General features: G+C 37.7%; 1 protein-coding gene across 4 annotated transcripts; it reads right to left on the reverse strand.

The window, feature by feature from the left end:
- Window positions 1–3,513: 3,513 nt before the first annotated feature.
- Window positions 3,514–18,268, reverse strand: papola (poly(A) polymerase alpha). 4 transcript variants are annotated; one of them, XM_036582141.1, is made up of 23 exons: window positions 18,065–18,268; window positions 16,499–16,669; window positions 16,207–16,273; window positions 15,985–16,066; window positions 15,739–15,848; window positions 15,597–15,650; window positions 15,384–15,495; window positions 14,935–15,024; window positions 14,182–14,320; window positions 13,509–13,581; window positions 11,264–11,384; window positions 11,085–11,169; window positions 9,153–9,206; window positions 8,854–8,973; window positions 8,378–8,487; window positions 7,225–7,346; window positions 6,804–6,946; window positions 6,357–6,430; window positions 6,121–6,269; window positions 5,843–5,905; window positions 5,680–5,721; window positions 5,527–5,559; window positions 3,514–4,903 (listed from the first exon to the last, which is right to left on the reverse strand). In XM_036582141.1, the coding sequence occupies exons 1-23, from the start codon at window positions 18,070–18,072 to the stop codon at window positions 4,808–4,810; spliced, it is 2,118 nt and encodes a 705-aa protein (XP_036438034.1). In that variant the 5' UTR covers window positions 18,073–18,268; the 3' UTR covers window positions 3,514–4,807. The 4 variants fall into 4 exon arrangements, with proteins under 4 accessions (XP_036438034.1, XP_036438032.1, XP_036438033.1 ...); XM_036582139.1 differs by having other exon boundaries at window positions 5,527–5,565; XM_036582140.1 differs by having other exon boundaries at window positions 5,680–5,724.
- Between the last annotated feature and the right edge of the window lie 358 nt (window positions 18,269–18,626).

An 18,626-nucleotide genomic window follows, 5' to 3' on the forward strand; every position in this document is an offset into this window, starting at 1 on the left:
TGCTGAAGAAAGCCGGGCCGATGACAGCAATCTTGGCCCTCCACCAAGGCAGCTGAGTGGATCCGTCCCTCAAGTGGATGCCTAACTTGTCCTGAGGATGTGCTATCCGTCTTCTTGTTAACAGCCCCGCAGATGGGCGCTCAGTGGGTGAATAGGCTAGTTTGTGTGCCACCCGGGCATGGCCTCTCCCTGGCAGCACGCTCTAGGATGGGCTCGGCTCGCTACGCTGTGGAGTTTGGGGGATAAGGCCTCAGTAGCAAAGGATACAGCCACCGCATCTACTAGAGCTGTAAATCTCTGCCCTCAGAACCATTTAAGTAGATTATTTTGGGGTTTTATGTAAGAATTTTTTTTTTTTTAAACTGATGGCACCTTTCATCACTGATACTGATGCAATTGTAACACCTATGTAAGTTAATGGAAATGCTTTTAAAGTCAAGCTAAAATCAAAATGAACCTTCTAACCTTGTTAACTCGTCTCAGGTCCTATTAAGCATGATTAATCATGCAATACCACTTCAAAGACAAAATTCTTGTGTCCTGATAATCTTTGTGTTGTCTGATTTTTTATTTTTACTGCACACCAGCAGGTGGAAATAAACACCCAAACCCCTTCCCTCCTTACTTTCAGTTTTCCAAAGAAATTTGCAGGAAGATTTTTCCAAAGTTCAGTTTTAAAAGCTGGTTGCATTTTCTGCTTCTCACAATCCAAAGCCCTGGGGTGGCCAACGTTGGGCCAAGTTTTTTACTAAATGTGTTGGGAGAGATCCTAGGAAAATGTCTACATCATGACGTGTTCTTACAGCGCAGAAATGTTCACTCCTTTGTGCTTGAGTGTGTGTGGATTCTGTTCTTACCTAAGAACAAACCCTAAATAAGAAAACATTGGTGAATGTCAGAATGTTTATGAAAACTGCATTAGTGGGTTTCAAGAAGAAATTTCTTTTTAGGAACGATTCATAAATGAGGCACATTGTTCTAAGAACACCAGCAGCTTTTTTGCTTGATTTACCATAGTTCTTCTTTTGTGTCGTTCTTGTTTCCTTTTCTCAGTGAAGCTTCTTGACAGCTACGCATCCTTTCAGACCCATAGCGCTGAGTTGTCTTCTCACAGTGGAAAGATGGACAGAAATACCTGTGGATGTTTTCAGATCTGAAGCAGCTTGATTTTCTCCTCTCTCTCAAAGATAAAAGCTTTGTGTTTATCTAATGGGGACAGTTTTGGTGTCTACCAGCTCTTGCATTGTTGTTAGGAGTCCCACTTCTCCTTCCTTATGCAAGCAGCTTATCGCACATCAAATCTCCTCAGAAATTCCTCCTGAAAACTGAATAACTTACTGAGTTTTTACTGCAAATTATTGAAAGGTACTGCACAGTACTGCATATCATCGATTTATCTATGTAGTTACCTCTGACTCAGTACATGAAAAAGCACCCCAATAAACTACAAACCCAAAAAGCATCTTCACTGTCAAATACAAATACCGACCAACATGCACACAACAGAAACTGAATCGCAAAAATTTCTAATGAGACGAGTAGGGTAAAACAAAAGACATTACTTAGCAACAAAATACAATCTCTCATAAGAGGCACTCAAAGAAATCCCTCACGAAGGCTGCAGATGGGAAATCATCATGCCTTTTCAGATTAACAACCACAGCTTCCTTGTCCAATTAGATTATGTTGCTCTATGCACACATTTTCACACTCTGAGGCGCAGCATAAATAGAGCTAGATTTCACTGTGGGCAGTGAGAGAGAGCACAAGTTCTTAGGTTAGAAGGTCTAAGTATAACACGGTAGTTGTTATATGAATTGTGTATATGAATTGATAAATTTAGTAGTAGTAGTATTATGTGATCGATATTTGATGAGGACAAATGAAGTGTTATGAGAATATTTTAGACCTTACTGTGAGCTGGACACAAGATGTAGACATCTACATATCATTTGATCACTGGGGAAAGCTGGAAATAAAGTTATCCTGCCACAATAATGTAATGAAATGGCTACCTAAAATACCCCAGTTAACCCATTAATATGTGTATGTAAAATATCCATTTTCCTTCAGTTTGTATGTTCTGCGCTTGCCTCAGTGTAAATATGAAGAAACGGATTAAACCACATGGCTAAAAAGTGAGTTTATCAACACTATGTTTCACAATTAGTTTGGTGTACATTTCTTTAAAAAAATTACCTTTTGAGCTTTTATTTAAAATCATAATATGCACAAATTTATTAACATTTCACTTCACCTTTTTTTAACATTTTTAATGTAACCTTATTCAATTATAAAGCACTTGGATCTGCAACATATATGGAAAGTGCTCTATAAATAAACAATCATTATTATTGTTGTTAAAGTCTGTCTTTTGGTCACATGGTTTTAAGAGTTTTAAGAAAGCAACAGAAAATCTAAATTTGACTGAATAAAAGCATTAAAATGACATCTAATCAAAACGTAGGAGTGAGTACTGTTGTATGTTCATCCAAACTATGCAAAACTGAATCACAGTAGACCAAGCAGAAAGTGTTCCGTTGCATTTTTCCTTCTAACACTAAACTTTGCTAGAGCTAAAGTTGCAGTTCAAGAAAGGGTTAAACATCAAAGTAACTTTTCTACATATACAGTACTGAGGGAGCTGATTTTATCAGGACTGCTAATCAATTTGCAATCTGGAATAAAATGGAATATGTAAAACAAGCAAAATTAACATTTAAAAACTTTAAATTTAAAGGAATTAGTTAGTGGTGAATTCACATTTTTGTTCAGCATATTCACAAAAATAGTCAAGCTACAATGTGTTGAAGGCCAAACAAAAACATATAAAACACTATTTTTTCCTTTGTCTTCAGTCTCAACATATTGAGACAAAACCTTGCATCTCCAGTAACTTTATGGGAGAAGGAAAAAAAAAACCCAAACGTTATTAACTTTGAACAGAAGCTAACAGAAAGACTTCCAAGTAATTCTGGACTGTTTCTATCGCTCCATGCACTGAGAAATTTGAACAGTGTCAAGGACAGCTCACACTCAAATTATGTAAACAAGTTTTTAAAACAATGATACAAATAGAAATACAAGGTTTTGTTCAGAGACCGACAACATGTTCGTTGGTCCTGTTAGAAAAGCAGGTGGCTCCACATGAAGCTGCTTTCAGAGAGTTTGATGTTATTTCATAGATTTAACGTCACTGCTATTCTACAATGTGGAAAACAGAAATAAAAAATGAACCAATACCGAAAACCCTTCTGAGTAGGCGTGTCCAAACTTTTGAATGGTGCCATAATTTCTTGGGAACACAACATTGTGTAAACACTGTGATCTCAGCTCTAGCGCAAAGGCAGCGAAGAGTCTAGGGATTTGGGAGAAGAAGCGACTGTGTTAAGATAACAGCTGGATAGAGATTTAAAATAACATCAGCCATAAGGATGAAGTCTTGCCGCCTACGCCGCAAGCGTGTTTGCTCTGGGAGCCAGAACATATTACACCACAACATATTCACCACAGTGTTTCTTTGCAACTTCGTAGACCTTTATTTGTGAAAAAAGTACAATAGCTCGTCCTTACAAATAAGCCTGTAAAGTTGAGAACCGAATACCGGAAGCAAAAGAGTTTTCACTGCAGAGGTGAAATACAGAAGTGGAATAACAGTATTCTTGGGGCAGCATTACTGTTATGCGTCTCCACATGATTCACATGTACAATTAAGACAAATGAATCTCGTAACGTATCAGCAAAATATTGAATAAGAAAAGCCTGAACACATTTCAAGAATCAACTAAATTATTCTCCTACCATTAAATTCGCACTCTGTACGCTACTGCTTTAATTTGCGTCTCATGGTATTCAAGAGCTTATGACAGCATATGTTTGGGCTTATGTACTAATAATGCTAGATCAAATTGTATTTAAATATGCATCACTTATTCCATGTTAGTTAAAAAAAGAAAGAAAAAAAAAAAAAAAGAAACCTGACAAAAAAAGAAAAGGTTCAAAGCAAACAAATGCAAATTCTCCTCTTTTCACCATAATGGATTTATAGAAGGTAAAACAAGACAATGCCAGCAGAGATAGAAAGAACTAAAGATCAACAGGAAAGCACTACCTGTTCCATCCCACGTTATAGACACCACTTGTTGATGCTTTCAAGGCAACACAGCAGAGTACATGTTCAGACTGGCATAATCTCAGATTAGAGATTACATTTGGTCAAATTATATTTATCGCTGAGCAACATTCATTCAAATGAGCTAGTTCCGTCTTTAGTTGTATATAAAACACGACTACTTTCATTAGTCCTGACTAACCTGATGCAGCTTGGCCAGCTGAGCACCTTTTGATCCTGATGTCCAGAAAAAACAAAGTCTGCGTACAGTGGATTGACGTCCAATCAAACCTACTGCAGCCTAAAAAAAATATGCCACAATATTACAGAATCACCAAAAAAAAGCACACTCATAAAGGAGATGTTCTGTGTCTCTGAAGACAAAAACAGTAAGATGCGACTATGGGAATATACAAGCTTTATGTGCACGTGCTCACACTAACACATGTTTAGTCAGTACAATGAGGTTGTGAGGGCATGACATCATATTTATTATGCATCATTGTTTTCTCCATGGAGGGAAAGGACTGAAGATTACAACCATCAGCGAGGAATTTGTAGGGAAGAGCGGCGCTGCCCTCTTGTGGACAGAGCCAAGCACTGCGCCTCTCAAGTTCAGGCTGCACCTGAGGCAATCACCAGCTTTGAGGGTCTTTCGTCTGGGTGCTGGAAGAGAGGCGGACGACCTGAGTGACTCTACCTGCTGAGTCTCAGCTTTATGGAGTTTTTCACCACTGGGATGGGGTTGGCTGGCAGGAGAGGGATGTCGGAGAGCTCTGCGCTGGACATTTTCTGACAGAGGCAAAGGAAATTTTTAACTACATGTAAGTGCAATTCAACATAACCTTAAACTGTGAGGGTCTGTGTTTGTTCCACACGATAATGCCTCACTCTTATAACTACATAACTTGCAGGTGAGCTTCACAGCAGTTATAGAATAATTAATAGTAGTTACCTGGGCCCAAGCATCAGATTATCAATGTTCATGAGAATCTTGCCAATTAAGTTCTTGTTTTTTGAGACTTGTTTTTTTTGTTGCAGTAAATATTCTCATGTGAGGAAGTTTTTTCATCGTTAAAATAATCATGTCAAATGCTGGATGCCTACTCTTACACTACATTACAAATGGATCAAAGAATTAGTGAATTCAGGTACTTTCACGTCACCCTTCCTTACATCATTCAGTAAAGAACTAACAAACCATATACCACATTAAATTATACACTAATCACTAAGAAAGATACCATTTAACTACAGATATGAATTGTCCGAATTTCAGCTCCTTAAAATTAGGACTGTTGACTATTCATACTGGGCATAGCAGTGACTGAATAGTGAGTCTTAAAATTGAATAAATGAGCATAGGATTCAAGAACATTACAAGTGGAGTATTTTCAGGTTTAATCATGCCCTACCTGAGCTGGAGGCTTCTCGTCTGTGCCCAGCTCCTGTACATGAGGACAAATTACACAGACAAAAACGTATCAATGCGTTAAATTCTTGCGTTTAACCCAGATCACACCTTAACATATTTAAATAAAAAACCTAAAGAACACTTTTGCACTTACTGTCATCTCAGTCTCTATTTTCACCTCTCCTTCTACAGAAGCCTGCTTCAAAAACATAAAAAAAACACTATAAGAAGTACTGATCTGAGTGTTGAGCAGCATGAATCTCTCAACATTTCCAACATCATGAAAACTGAAATTAGAATTGGACAGAAATACGCACCTCAGACTCTGCAGAAGTCTGCCCCTCCCTTTGCACTGTGGCCTTCACTTCTGAGGTAGACTCCTGCAGGGAAATGATTCCATTGCATTTTATTTATTTTTTTTTTTACACAACTTGAAAGACATTTTTCAGTTGTACATTCAAACCACAGTATATTTATTCACTGAACATTTTGATTCACATTAACTGACATTCAGTGAAAGTACGGAAGGCATCTACTGTAATAAAAAGGAAGTACTGATAATGAAGCCCTAATGCGCAGAAGCACTTCACCTTACCCCTTCTAATTTGATCTTCTTGTCCTTATCAGCCTGGAGGGGCGAGCCGGGTCTCTTCCCCGCAGGCGGACCCATGAGAGGAGGGCTGTTGGTAGTGTTCCTGCTGCTAGAGGACTTCAGCTCTACCAGATGTGCTGTGGACCCCTGGGCTGTAACAGAAAACCAAGTATAACTTGTTAAAAGAGAGTCAAAGAAATATCAGAAAGCACAAACGTAACCACAGAACCCCCACATACCTCCAACAGGAGCCGTGCCTCCTGAAGTGTCCGCTTTACCTTGAGAATCTGAGTTGGCAATGGTCCCTGTGGAGCTGAACAAATGGTAGAGGGGGACAACTTTCAAAAAAAGAACAGATGTCTTGCAGAACTATATTTTTGGTAAATATTACAATTTAAAATTTGGTCACATTTTATTTTGATGGTCCTCTACAGCTTACCTACAAATGCTCAACTACCTACAAATTGTTAAAATATCTGCTGAAGGTGTTTATTAAAGTTTGAGCTCTAGCATCTAGCTTTTTAGTGATAAAGTATTACTAAAATCACTTATAAATTAAGAAATAAATTAAGAAACCGGCACATCAAAGAGGGTTATCCACCCAAAAGAAGCATTATACCCCTACACTTCGTCATCCAAGGTAATACGTTGCTAAGTATGTAATAAAAACAGTGTGGTGGCCTCACCCATGAGGACTGGCAGAGACACCACTCTTGGCAGCAGCAGAAGAGGATGCGCCAGTAGGGGAAGGCATGGACATACTGTTGTCACTGTCCAGAGATAAGTCCACACCACTCTCATTCATAGCACGCAGGCCTTCGGTTGAATGCTGGAGGGCAAAACAGGAACAATGGTTAACCCCTTTCAATAGTAACGGAATAATAAGCCTGTAATCTTAAGACTTATTTAATAAATTCTATGAGTTCTTTCGTATAAACCATGAAACAACGCAAGTTAGGAGTTATGAGCGTAAGGAACTGAAAGTACAGGCCCTTAAGATTTTAGAAAATGACTATCAAAGGAACAGTCTTGACAAAACTACTAGATCAAAATCATAAGTGCCAAGAAAATACAGGTTCTGGTCTAGGCAGAATAAAGGTTGCTTGCCTTTCTCCTCTTCAGGATGACCAGGTCTGGCAGGAGCTGGTGAAGCTGCTTCCTCTTCACATGCATTGCTGTTATTTTCATGTCAGGCTCAAACATCTTACTGCTGATAGCCTGGCGGTACACTGCACTCATTCAGAAGGCACAATACGTTAGTGACTATCTGTAATTCATTTAGGCTGATGTGAACCTGGGAACGAAACTCACACCCTTGTTGAGTAGTGGGACTTGTTCCCCTTCCATTGACCACAGGCTTGAAAAAATTAACACCCTTGAAAACAACAAATCTGTCCTGTGTAGAATCCACTTTAAGACTAGAATATAAAACCATGTTTTAATGTATTAAGCTTGATTATTAGCATTAACCTAATCTATTTCCAGGGACGCATATCAGAAATTAAACATGGCTCACTTAGAAAACACAATATATGGGCAACATGGGCAATAGATGAGAAATTACTGGAGGGGAAGTATATTCTGACACATCATATTCAACTCAAACTGCTTTCCAACTGAAAATGTAGAAAAACTATACAATTTTAGTGATGTGGCCTTCTAGCACAGGTGTACACTACCACTGAAAAATTTGGAATCACTATTTTTATTAATATACTGACAATTTTGTTGCAGGTCCATGCATAAAACAATTGTATTATGAAGCTACTATTGTACAACTTTATAGCTTTCAAGCTGTAAAAGGAAAGAAGTTACACACAGAGCTGTAGATGATTCTAAAATGACAGCATACTGTCTAACAGAATTAAGTAAATTAATATGTAGAGTGCCTCATATTAAGGTGTGGCAGATAACTTAACTAGGACTTACTATAATTAGATGATCATAGTATATTATTCAGCATACAGTAAAAGTTTGTTGTTTCCAAAATCTGGCAACATTGAATAAAACTTATCAAAATATCAGGCGTGTAGCCCCTTGAATTTTATTCTACTGTAAGTTATTACCAAACGTAACAGCAATTATTAATACAATAAATGATTCCAAACTTTTTAATGTTATAGTCACAAAGACATGTACAGTCACTGTCTGAACACACACACACACACACACACACACACACACATAACATACATAGTGTTTAATATACATAACATTACACAGCGCAATGATAAACTATGTAAGAAGCCAGTTGTCCTACCTGTGTCTGTGAAGGACTGGATGTCAAAGGTCAAGTCCACATTGAGATGCTCAGACCCTTCCATTTTCTTGAAATCAATGCCAATTACCCACATTGTGCTGAATTCCTCCCTGTTAGCATTATAATGTAAAATTATGACATTCAAGTGAGAAAAGAAACAGGCAGCTTCAAAATGAGTTCTTGGAAGCACTGCTTCTCTTGCATTTGTCTCCTAATAATACACCACACTCCAAAATGTGTCACTGTCAGAATAAAACCTTGTATCTGCATTTTTGTCTTTTTTCATTTTTGGTCCAAAATGGTCCAAAATGACTTAATAAAACACCCTTATATCACTTACACTAAAAGTTTTTTCCTTCTCCTGCAAAGTTTTTTGGAGATACAAGGTTTTGCCCTGATGGATGCGACATACAGGATTTAATAAGTCAACTATCTAAAAAAGGCTTAACTAAAGAAAAGGTATCTTTCATACTTACTTTTCATTGCCTTCCTTGGGTCCCGGAAATGACTGTGGATTCACATGAGCAAGCGTGATGAACTCATTCTTCTCCAAGTTTCCCACCAGGATTCTGATCTTGGATTCAACGAGGCCAACCCTGTTGGAAACATACCACATTAGGCGAAACCTCACTTATCACATTTCCACACCAGCCCCAAGTATTCTATTTCAATCAACTATAAAAAAGGTCACCACACAGGTTCAGAAACAGGTTTTGGCAAAACAATATAACGGCTCATCATACCAGTGAGGCTTGGTGCAGACTGCAGTACTCACCACTCGAGGTGCTGCTTCTCAGTGGACGCACTTGCTAGCAACACAATATAATGCCTTGGAACATAAAAGACAGAACAATGCCATTACATCCTTTAAGTAGAAGCTGTTCACCTAAACTCCGGGAAGGCTATGGGCCCCAGGGCCATCCAGACCTACACTCAACCACATACTGGGATCAGTCCAAACTCTAATCAATCACTGATGCAGCATAACTAGTCTGTACAGCAAAAATAAATCATAACAACAAATCTATATCCAGGGGTAAAAAACATCTGTACTGTAAAAAAAAGAAACTCAAAAAGCTGAGCTATTAGGATAAACACCTGCAAAATGAAAAGATAATACAAAGCCTAAAATATAACTAAACATAATCCTCTGTACTTGTCCAATTTAACTACAATAGCTGTATTCATTTTAGTTTACATTTGATAGTATTTAGTTAGCAATCCTAATGCTAGCATTATTCTGGAATAAATACATACATAGACAAATTAACTGCTGAATTTCGAGGACAGATCTTGAATTTACATTCCTCCTTAAAGAACTAAAATCCTGAGCCCACAGAGGATCTGTGCTCTTGAAAAAATAAAACAGTACACAATTTCACATAGGAATTTATTGTAAATTTTAGGGGAACAATAAAAAAATAAAACATAAATAAAAAGTATACTTATCCTGAAAAAACAGTCTTTGGAACGCTCTACCCAAATGAGTCACTAAGGCTAATTCGAAAGGCAGTTAAGCTGCATCGTATTACTAACCAAGCAAATCGTTAATGACCATGTGCATCAGACATCAGTTTTGATCATCGTGGGCTTCTGAGTTGTTTTATAAGTACATTTCATATGGGAGTAAAAGCAAACCATAATGAAAATTAGTGATTTTGTCTAAATTTTAAAAGTACTGCAACAGTGCTGGACACTCACACTTTTATTGAATAAACCCTCCTCCACAGCCTGAAGGCACAATGCTGATTTGAAGGACTAAGAATTAGAGATTTATTTAGACAAAACCACTTACTGAATTCTCAAAAATGATAATTTTTCTGAAGATAAAAGAAAAGTTTGTTAAACTGCATTTTATCCTAAGGGTACTACTAAATGGTCAAAGCATGTTCCACAGCTCATTTTCATTATGTCTTAATGTATTTACTAAAAGATAAAGCTAAAATTTCTTTTTCTGACGCCCTAGATTCTATTACAAGCTGGTTCTTCAGTTCACATGAAGCAATACACAAAAAGGGGACAAACATGATGAAGGAAAACCCAATGATCGGGATAGAGCTTAACACCTTGCTAATGACCTTTTCTGTTGACTCTATGATGCACTGAATCTGAGGTACTCTAAAGGCAGATTAATATATTTGACAAGTCAAATGTTTTAACTTCATTGTATTAAATTCAATCATGAGATGAGAAACATGCACACTAAATGTTTATGGATTAAAATGAAAATAAAAAATACAAAAAAACACTATAAAAACACAGACTAACAAGAAATACGTTGTACAAATTGTGAACTAAAACATTTTATTTTTGAATTGCATACAATTATAAAGCACAAGAAAAATCAAATATCAGCTTTTTTTAATTTTCAAATACCTACCTTTAGGAAAGACAAACAATGATTTTAAAGACGGGTTTGGTACATTGTGAGCATGGTCTACAATTATTAATAGTCAAGCAGGATTATGACATTTAGATCCACAAATATGATATAGCTGCACTTGTGCGGAGAGTATCTCAAAAATGTTAGCATTAATTTCATAATTCCGCTGGATTTCTTCATATTCATATCGGTATGCACCATATGATGCAAAAGAGACGCATGAAAACATTATGTAGAAATGCTCGTGTGTGTGCAATTTTGAAAAATAAACCTTTATTGAATCTCACCATGTGTGTCCAACAGGATAAGCAGCTTAATACATACTTGTATTTTTGAAAGAAGTTTGGAGCTTCAAATAGTTTGGACCAATCTGCTTTGTTCTGCAGTATTTCATCCGTGATGGCTAGACCTGGAAACGAAAAGGCAAGGAGGGTAAGAAAACACTTACATATATTTTTATACTATATCTAAACCTACTCATCTAGAAGAGAAATGTGACTGACCCTGTTTGAACTCGTCAACCATGATGTTCCGGGTGGACACCGACACATTGTACGTGGAGTTCTGCTGGGGGTAGGCTGGTGTGATGATAGGCATGAGGTGGTATCGGTCACTAGGAGTCACCTGTAACAATCAAAGACATTTAAAATGACATTGTGTAACCTCTCAACCAGACATTCAAAACAACCATCCAAAAAATGTACACAATTATCACCTTACACAAAATCCAGTCAACCTTTTTGTACTGATGTTTCTGTACTATGAGGACAATAAAACTAACAAGTAATGGCAGTGCCCAAAACCATGTTGATTTGTTAAGTAATCTCAAAGAGACTAGCTTATGTGGTGACCCTGTATGACACGTATGTAATATGACAATTATCTATATATATATAAGGGAAAAAAAAAGGTCAAATATACTTTGCATAGCTTAAAATAGCAGGAACTGCCATCTTGAAACCTGCATTGGTCAAAGCATCAGAAACCACAAACAAGTACAGTTAAGGTTACTTATCAATTAGGCATGGTTTGAGGAATATGCCTGAGGAATTAGAAACATTTTGCAAGATGCTAATTGGTGGGGTATGAGCTTCCACAACTTGTTGACTACATTTATTTTTTCCAAAAAATGTTCAGTAAAACGGCAACAAAAACAGACTGCAATGATTAGTAAATTCTATTTGACCTGTACTAAACTGAAAACAGCACAAAAACTATTTTTGATGTTTTATCTCATGAACTGTGTTATTTTGTAAGTGTATACTAATTTCAGAATTGTTGCCAGGAAAACATTCCAAAAAAGAGAAACAGGAGCATGTTTATCACTGTGTTACGTTACCTTTTCTTTTAACAGAACTTCATAAACATTTGGGGACTGGAGACATCAATTGATATAGTTTTAAAAAGCAGAATCTTTTGCCATGTCTGGGTTATACAAGTCTTCAACTGAGTGACCGTATGGGAGCCTTCATTGTCGTATTTTGCTTTTCATAATGCGCCATGCGTTTTCAATAAGAGAAAGCAGACCAGTCCACTGTTTGCACTTTCTGATTACCCAGCCATGGTACTGTAACACATGCAGACTTCGGCTTGGTGTTGTCATGACAAGCATGGACGTCCCAAAAGATGTCTAAAAGTGTCTAAAACGCAGCATTTGTTGCTCCAAATTGTGTATCTTTCAGTGTTAATGGTCCTTCCAAAAAACTTTGTGTTGGATCAGAATGGTCCTTTTCTTCTTTGGCCTGGACACACTATCCATTATTTCCAAATACAATGTGAAGGGTGGACTTCTTAGACAATAGCACACGTTTTCACTGTGCATCAGTGCATGTCAGATGAGCTTTATTCCACAGAAGTCAGCAGTGTTTCTGGATGTTGTTGATATATGGCTCGCGTTTTGCATAGTACAGTCCTAACTCACGTTTGCAGATGCAGCCACAAACTATGTAATATTATTGGCAGATTTACTGTGTTAATTATTGTGGCTTTAGAATACTTGAATCTGTTGGTAACATTATGCACTGCAGAGGGTGAAATAACTAAAATTCTTGCAAAAGTATGCTGAGGAACATTACTCTTTTTTGGCAAAGTGGTGAGCCTCGCCTCATTCTTGCTCATAAAGGATTACGCTGTTCCTGGACGCTCCTTTTAATTCCCAGGCATAATTACATCACCTCTTTTAAAATGTTTTGTTGAACATTTAACATTCCTAGTGCTAAATTGCTCCCGTGTCAACTTTCGTGGAACTTGTTGCGAGCATCATTTTCAGAATGAGCATATTAACAAAAAACAATGATGTTGATAAGAAAAAAGTAGCTAATTTTTCTACTACATTTGCTTTAATATAAGTCAAAGCAGATTTACAAATTACTGCACTCTATTTTGATTTTCTATTTTTATTATATGTTTACTGTCCTGTATTTATTTATATATAATTATATTGCACTTATATTACACTGTCCTGTTTTTTTGCAATTGAGTTTGTTGCTTCAGTGCAAAACTGAAGCAGTAAACTGTCTTTGCAGATGGCTGGCATTTGGAGTAAGGGAAATGTGTGTAAACTTAATATTTTTGACCAAACTATTGCTTTAATTTCAGACAGTGACTCTACTAATACAGGACAACAGAGACAAAGGGTAAATACTTTTTAGAATCAGAAAACAGGTAAAACTCTACTGCATTCTTATATGGATTTTTTCAGGAGAAAATTAGATTTAGATTATAAATCCATAAAGACAGAAGCAGTACCCTTGGGTCCCAGACTGGCAGGTTGAGATTGCAGTCCTCTGGCTGTTTCAAAAGAACTGGATTTGGCCACTCCCTAACAACACATGAACAAGCAAGAAAACAAAACAGAATCAGTGACCTGCAGAGGAGTTCAATTCACTTCACCATGCTTACGAACAAGCAGGTTTGGGCAATTTAAAAGCATCATGTCAACTGTCCTGTAGAACAACGTCATCTTCTACACTGATACGATAAGCAACTTTTCCGCTTAACTGTGTGGGCGCATGTTTAACAGCACATAATAAGTCACCCATGGGTCAGATTCTGATAGAAACAATCGTTATCAGAGCTTTTGCAAAAAACCAGTGCATACGCAAAGTTCTGAGAATGAAAGAACACACAAATGCAATCACGATCTTCACTGCAAAAAAAATGGTTTCACACCGTGGAAAAAGTTTCTTTCAAATGGTATTCAAGCTCAAAAAGTTTTACTGTCAGTCAGCACTAGAGGAAACCAACTAAGCATAAACCGTTAAAAGACATAAAATTTAGCCTACAGAGAACATTTTTGTCTCGTTTCTCGAATATGACCTATGCTATTGTTTCTACTACATAGCTACTGTAAGCTTTCTGTTGGTATGTTTTCTCCTCACTACATAAAGAGGAATAATGCTTGAAAAATGGGGAAACTCACCACTTGGAGAAAACCAAGAAGAATTTATGCACGAGGGTCGAGGCCACAGCATTGGGGTAAAGCTGACAGGTACGAGCCACCAGCATGGCCCACGAAACACCACCCAGGAAACCCAGTATGTTTGAGTAGATGTTATGACCTGAAAAGGTTTACGCATCACTACGTATCACACCACAATTTCCTTTACTTTTATATGTAGAATCGATAAAGAACAAACAATGCAATATCTCTACACTGTGTGTTCAAAAAGCATTTGGTTCTCAGCACACATCAAACAAAGCCTAAATCATTAAATATTTCTAATGGGGAAGCACCATCAATGGAACACTTCAGTTAAGGACCATGTTTAACAGGTGAAGTAAAGCCATGATGTGACAAAGTAATGTAATAAAAAGCAATGATTATTTATTGTTTGAACATTTGCTTCCCATTCAGACTTTATGTTTACATACTAATGAAGTGTTTTTTAAATTGCAGTTTATGGCATTCACTCCTAGGCCCCACACGTCAGCTTTGCTATTGTTTACTAAAGTAAAAGCCCTCATAGTGATTTTGCACATGTAAGCCAAACTATTCCACCCTGACAAGAGGCAAAAATCCAGGGAAAGAAAGTTGACAGAGTCGACACTTTCTGACTGCAATACTTCTTTCTAAACACTGTGTTTCTTCATGTGTTTTATTCAATCGCTCAATATAAGAATGCTTCAGTAGTAACAGATAACGGGGGAAAGCATTAAATTAGTAAATACTCACGTTTGGCCCACAGTTTGATGGCCCTAAGAGTAAGTCTGAAATTCTCAATGTTGGGCACCAGGTGAAGAATCTCATCAGTGACCCTGCAACCTGAGCAAAATCATTCACATCAGCAATGCATCCAACAATATTGAATTATTTAGTAAACATAAACACAAGGCTGCACAACATTTCATTTGATCATTATATTATTACATAGTGTCTGCAACAGGCAACCAAAACAGTAACTGTTTTATTGTCCACTGTGAGTCTCCTGACCAATCACATACATTTTTTGCGTGTTTGGATGAATAAAAGCATTTACATGACACAAGTAATTTGTCAAAAATAATGCATCAAAGGTTCACCAATGCATTTCAAAGGCACACCACAACAGCAATATGTATAAATATCATTGCAGTTTGATGAAATGGTACTTTTCATCTGACTAATCAACAGAACACAGTTACCATTAAGGCTCCTTATACAACGGATGTCCAAGTTCTTCAGTAGACTATCATCTCGCAGATCTAAGTTTTCAGGAATGGTCTGCAGCGCTAGCCGGGCAAACAGTATGTCAATCTGTCACAAACAAAAAAACAACATTTCTAGATTATAAACTGTCTTAACGTTTACTTCATCTTCACAGTGCATATTTTAGCACATCAACCAGATCTAAGTACCTCAATGCCGTCAAATGACAGTTTAATCACAGGAACAAATGCCTCCTCCACAGCCTAGGCGAAAAAATAAACAGTGTTAGACTCCTTTTACTGTTCCACCTGTGAAATTTCAAGCCAACATATGTTTTCATTAACAGCATACCCTCAAGTCTTTGACCTCCTCTTGCTCTTTCAATTTCTCATAAAAAGAGGAGAAGAAGTCCGACCTCTCCACGTGGCGAGGGGCAACACAAAGAGCATCTATATCAGCACCTGGAAGTTAAGCAGTACAATTGTCAGTCAAAACTGATAAGACTCATTACCAGCTACTTAAACAGTTCGAATGAGAAATGACCATTCAAAAAAACTGCAAGAAGTGATGTGGAGAATTAGTAAAATATGAATTTACCTTTCGTGTGGACTCCTAACCTGTAGGAGCCAAATGTAAATATTTTTCCACCAACATTATCTATCAACGAGACTGGTATATTCTGTGGCGAAGAAAATTATAGAAAACATTTTAGATAAGTTTTAAAAGAAATTTACAAAAAGCTTAAAATAATGAAACAAATAAATACACTTGGGAACGAGATTTCAGTACAGTGTTTAAACCAAATATTTTACATCATACCTTAGATTCACTGATCTCACGGATCCATTCCTTAACCAGTGTATTCAATTTCCCCAAAACCAGGATTCTACAAACAGATAAAGACAGCCATATTTTAGCCAAACTAACCAAAATATTTTTCTCTCTAACAAAACCAGACTGATCTAGCGCAAGGGCCACCAACCTTACACACAAAGAGCTGGGGTGGATTCTTTGTGGATAAGACTGATCTGATCTAGCTGCTTCTTCATGCACTGATTACTTATCTTGCTCGATTACATATTCAGATTAAAGGTAAATAAACAGCACTAACCTTCGCTGCAGTTCCAGCTCCTCCTCAAACACCCCAAACGGCTTTAATGCCTCCGTCAGTTTCTGCGTCAGCACCAGGTCTGACTCCTTCGGCAAGGCCAGGCTGATAGGAGACGTGATCCCATAGTGCTTGGGGGTCTGCTGGGCCGTTTGCACCTGATTTGTGATCGGACTGTGGAACAAAAAGGTATGAAGTAAGTCAGGTACTAGATTTTGTTTATGAAACAAACACACAGAGTGTTGTATTCATCCCCTCATAAAATATTACCAACAGCTATCGTGCCAAATTATGTGACAATACACAGTAAGCTTTTCTGAACATATCACAGATACTGTCAGTACTTACTGAACACAAACCAACTGCATGTTTCAGTTTTAATAGCATTTTTTTGATGTAGCTAAGTAGTGACTGGTTCTTTTTATGTTCTAACTGACCCAGTGTCTGAAAAAAATTAATATCGTGACATATCGTGTATCGCAAAAAAAATCGCGATATACTTTTTCACCATATCGCCCACCTCTACTGTAAATTAACGTCAGAAAAATGAACCTATACAATTCATTTGATAAAGCATGAGCTCACTTTGACAGAGGAAACAGCGACACCCAGCGGAAAAAGTTTAAACAACACGGCAAGAACAAAGTGTTAACTCGGAAAGTGAACACAAAAATAAATAAAATCTTATTAAATGTCACTCTATTGGCTGACAAAATAAAAATGCAAAATATTGCATCAATAAATAAACGCACTTTGGACGGGTGTACGAAATAAATGGGGTCTAACGTTAGCATTTCACGTTTAGCGCTATATAATAAACTAGCTAAGCTAGCTAGCTAGAAGAAAATCCACTTCTAAAACTTGTTCCATCTCCGTGACGATCGTCAATGCATTAATTTTGATCATTATTAAATCTCTGTAAATTATAACTGAATAGCTTCTCGTTTTTCTCACCACTTCTTTTTCTTATTGCCATCAACCAGCTTGTCTGCTAGCGCTAACGCTAACATACTTCTCAATGTTTTGGTACTTTTATTAACTCGCTTTTAAAAATTTATAGTCACTATTAACTAGCTACAATGTGTAGTCTGCTTTGCGTCAACGGATTAGAGACCTAAAACCAAGACGCAAACTAGCCCATAAATAGACTTAAATACTAAAACATTTCGTTCTGTTTTTATGGCCTGCTAACTGTTAACGTTAGCTGCCTGGGCTAACAGGCTAACCAACGTCCGCCCGGGAAAAGCACAGACTAAACCTGCACTTAACCTGATGTTTTTAAAGGTATGAAGTGTACACAGTTATAGCAGACAGCTTTTCAATCACGAATAAAGTCTAATTTTGTTGTTCGGTCCAGCCCGTGTGGGTTTTGCAGCGACGAGGCTAAAGTTAGCTTCCTATTCGAATTTCCCGTTCCACCTTAAATGGCAGCCGTTAAATTCAGACTGTCAAAGCGACAGTATGTGACAGCGGCACTATTTAAGGTGGAACGGGAAATTCGAATAAGAAAACAACTACAGCTTCGTCTCGCAGCGCCGCGCTGCAGTTAAATCCCTCATTAATACTCACAACGGCATGGCGGGACTCCGGATCTCCTCTGTTTCTCTCTTTCTCTCAGAGATTCACGCCAAAACTCTCACATTATTCTGCCGCAGGTTTGCGGAGGTTTGCTGCGCAGTTTTGGTGCTTTTGTTCGCGCAAACATGGCGCTCCAAAAGGCGGACAGCACGGCGGCTCCGACGGGGCTTCTTCTGTTCAAACAGCGGAGAGAAAAACACAGAAAAAAGCACGTCTCCACCCAGCGGGAGAACCGGGGAAGGGGATCTAGAGCCTTATGGCCTGATTACGAAACTACAGGAACAACAGATACATCCGAAGAACAATAAGAATAAGAATGCGAATTATAAGACGTTATCGTTCAGAAGTGCGGACTGTTTTCAGTACAGCCTGCTGAATTAAACCTGGCCTTGTTTAGCTGCACCCTGCATGGTCATGCTGGTTGTCCAAACGCAACATTATGCTGATTTATGCTGGTTTTTCTAACATTTTAAAACCAATGTTGATGGTTTTTCAAGGGTTGTTTAGTAAAGGCAGTGGTTCTATTTAGGACCATGAGTTCTATATAGAACCA

The sequence above is a fragment of the Colossoma macropomum genome, unplaced genomic scaffold, assembly GCF_904425465.1.
Source record: "Colossoma macropomum unplaced genomic scaffold, Colossoma_macropomum, whole genome shotgun sequence".
Lineage (NCBI taxonomy): Eukaryota > Metazoa > Chordata > Actinopteri > Characiformes > Serrasalmidae > Colossoma > Colossoma macropomum.

Excerpts from the sequence above, each read along its gene's own strand:
- papola (XM_036582137.1), bottom strand. Across the intron at positions 15,849-15,984 it reads GTTAGGAGTCCACACGAAAG|GTGCTGATATAGATGCTCTT; the intron begins GTAAATTCATAT and ends CTTAACTTCCAG. Across the intron at positions 14,321-14,934 it reads CATCAAACTGTGGGCCAAAC|GTCATAACATCTACTCAAAC; the intron begins GTGAGTATTTAC and ends AAACCTTTTCAG.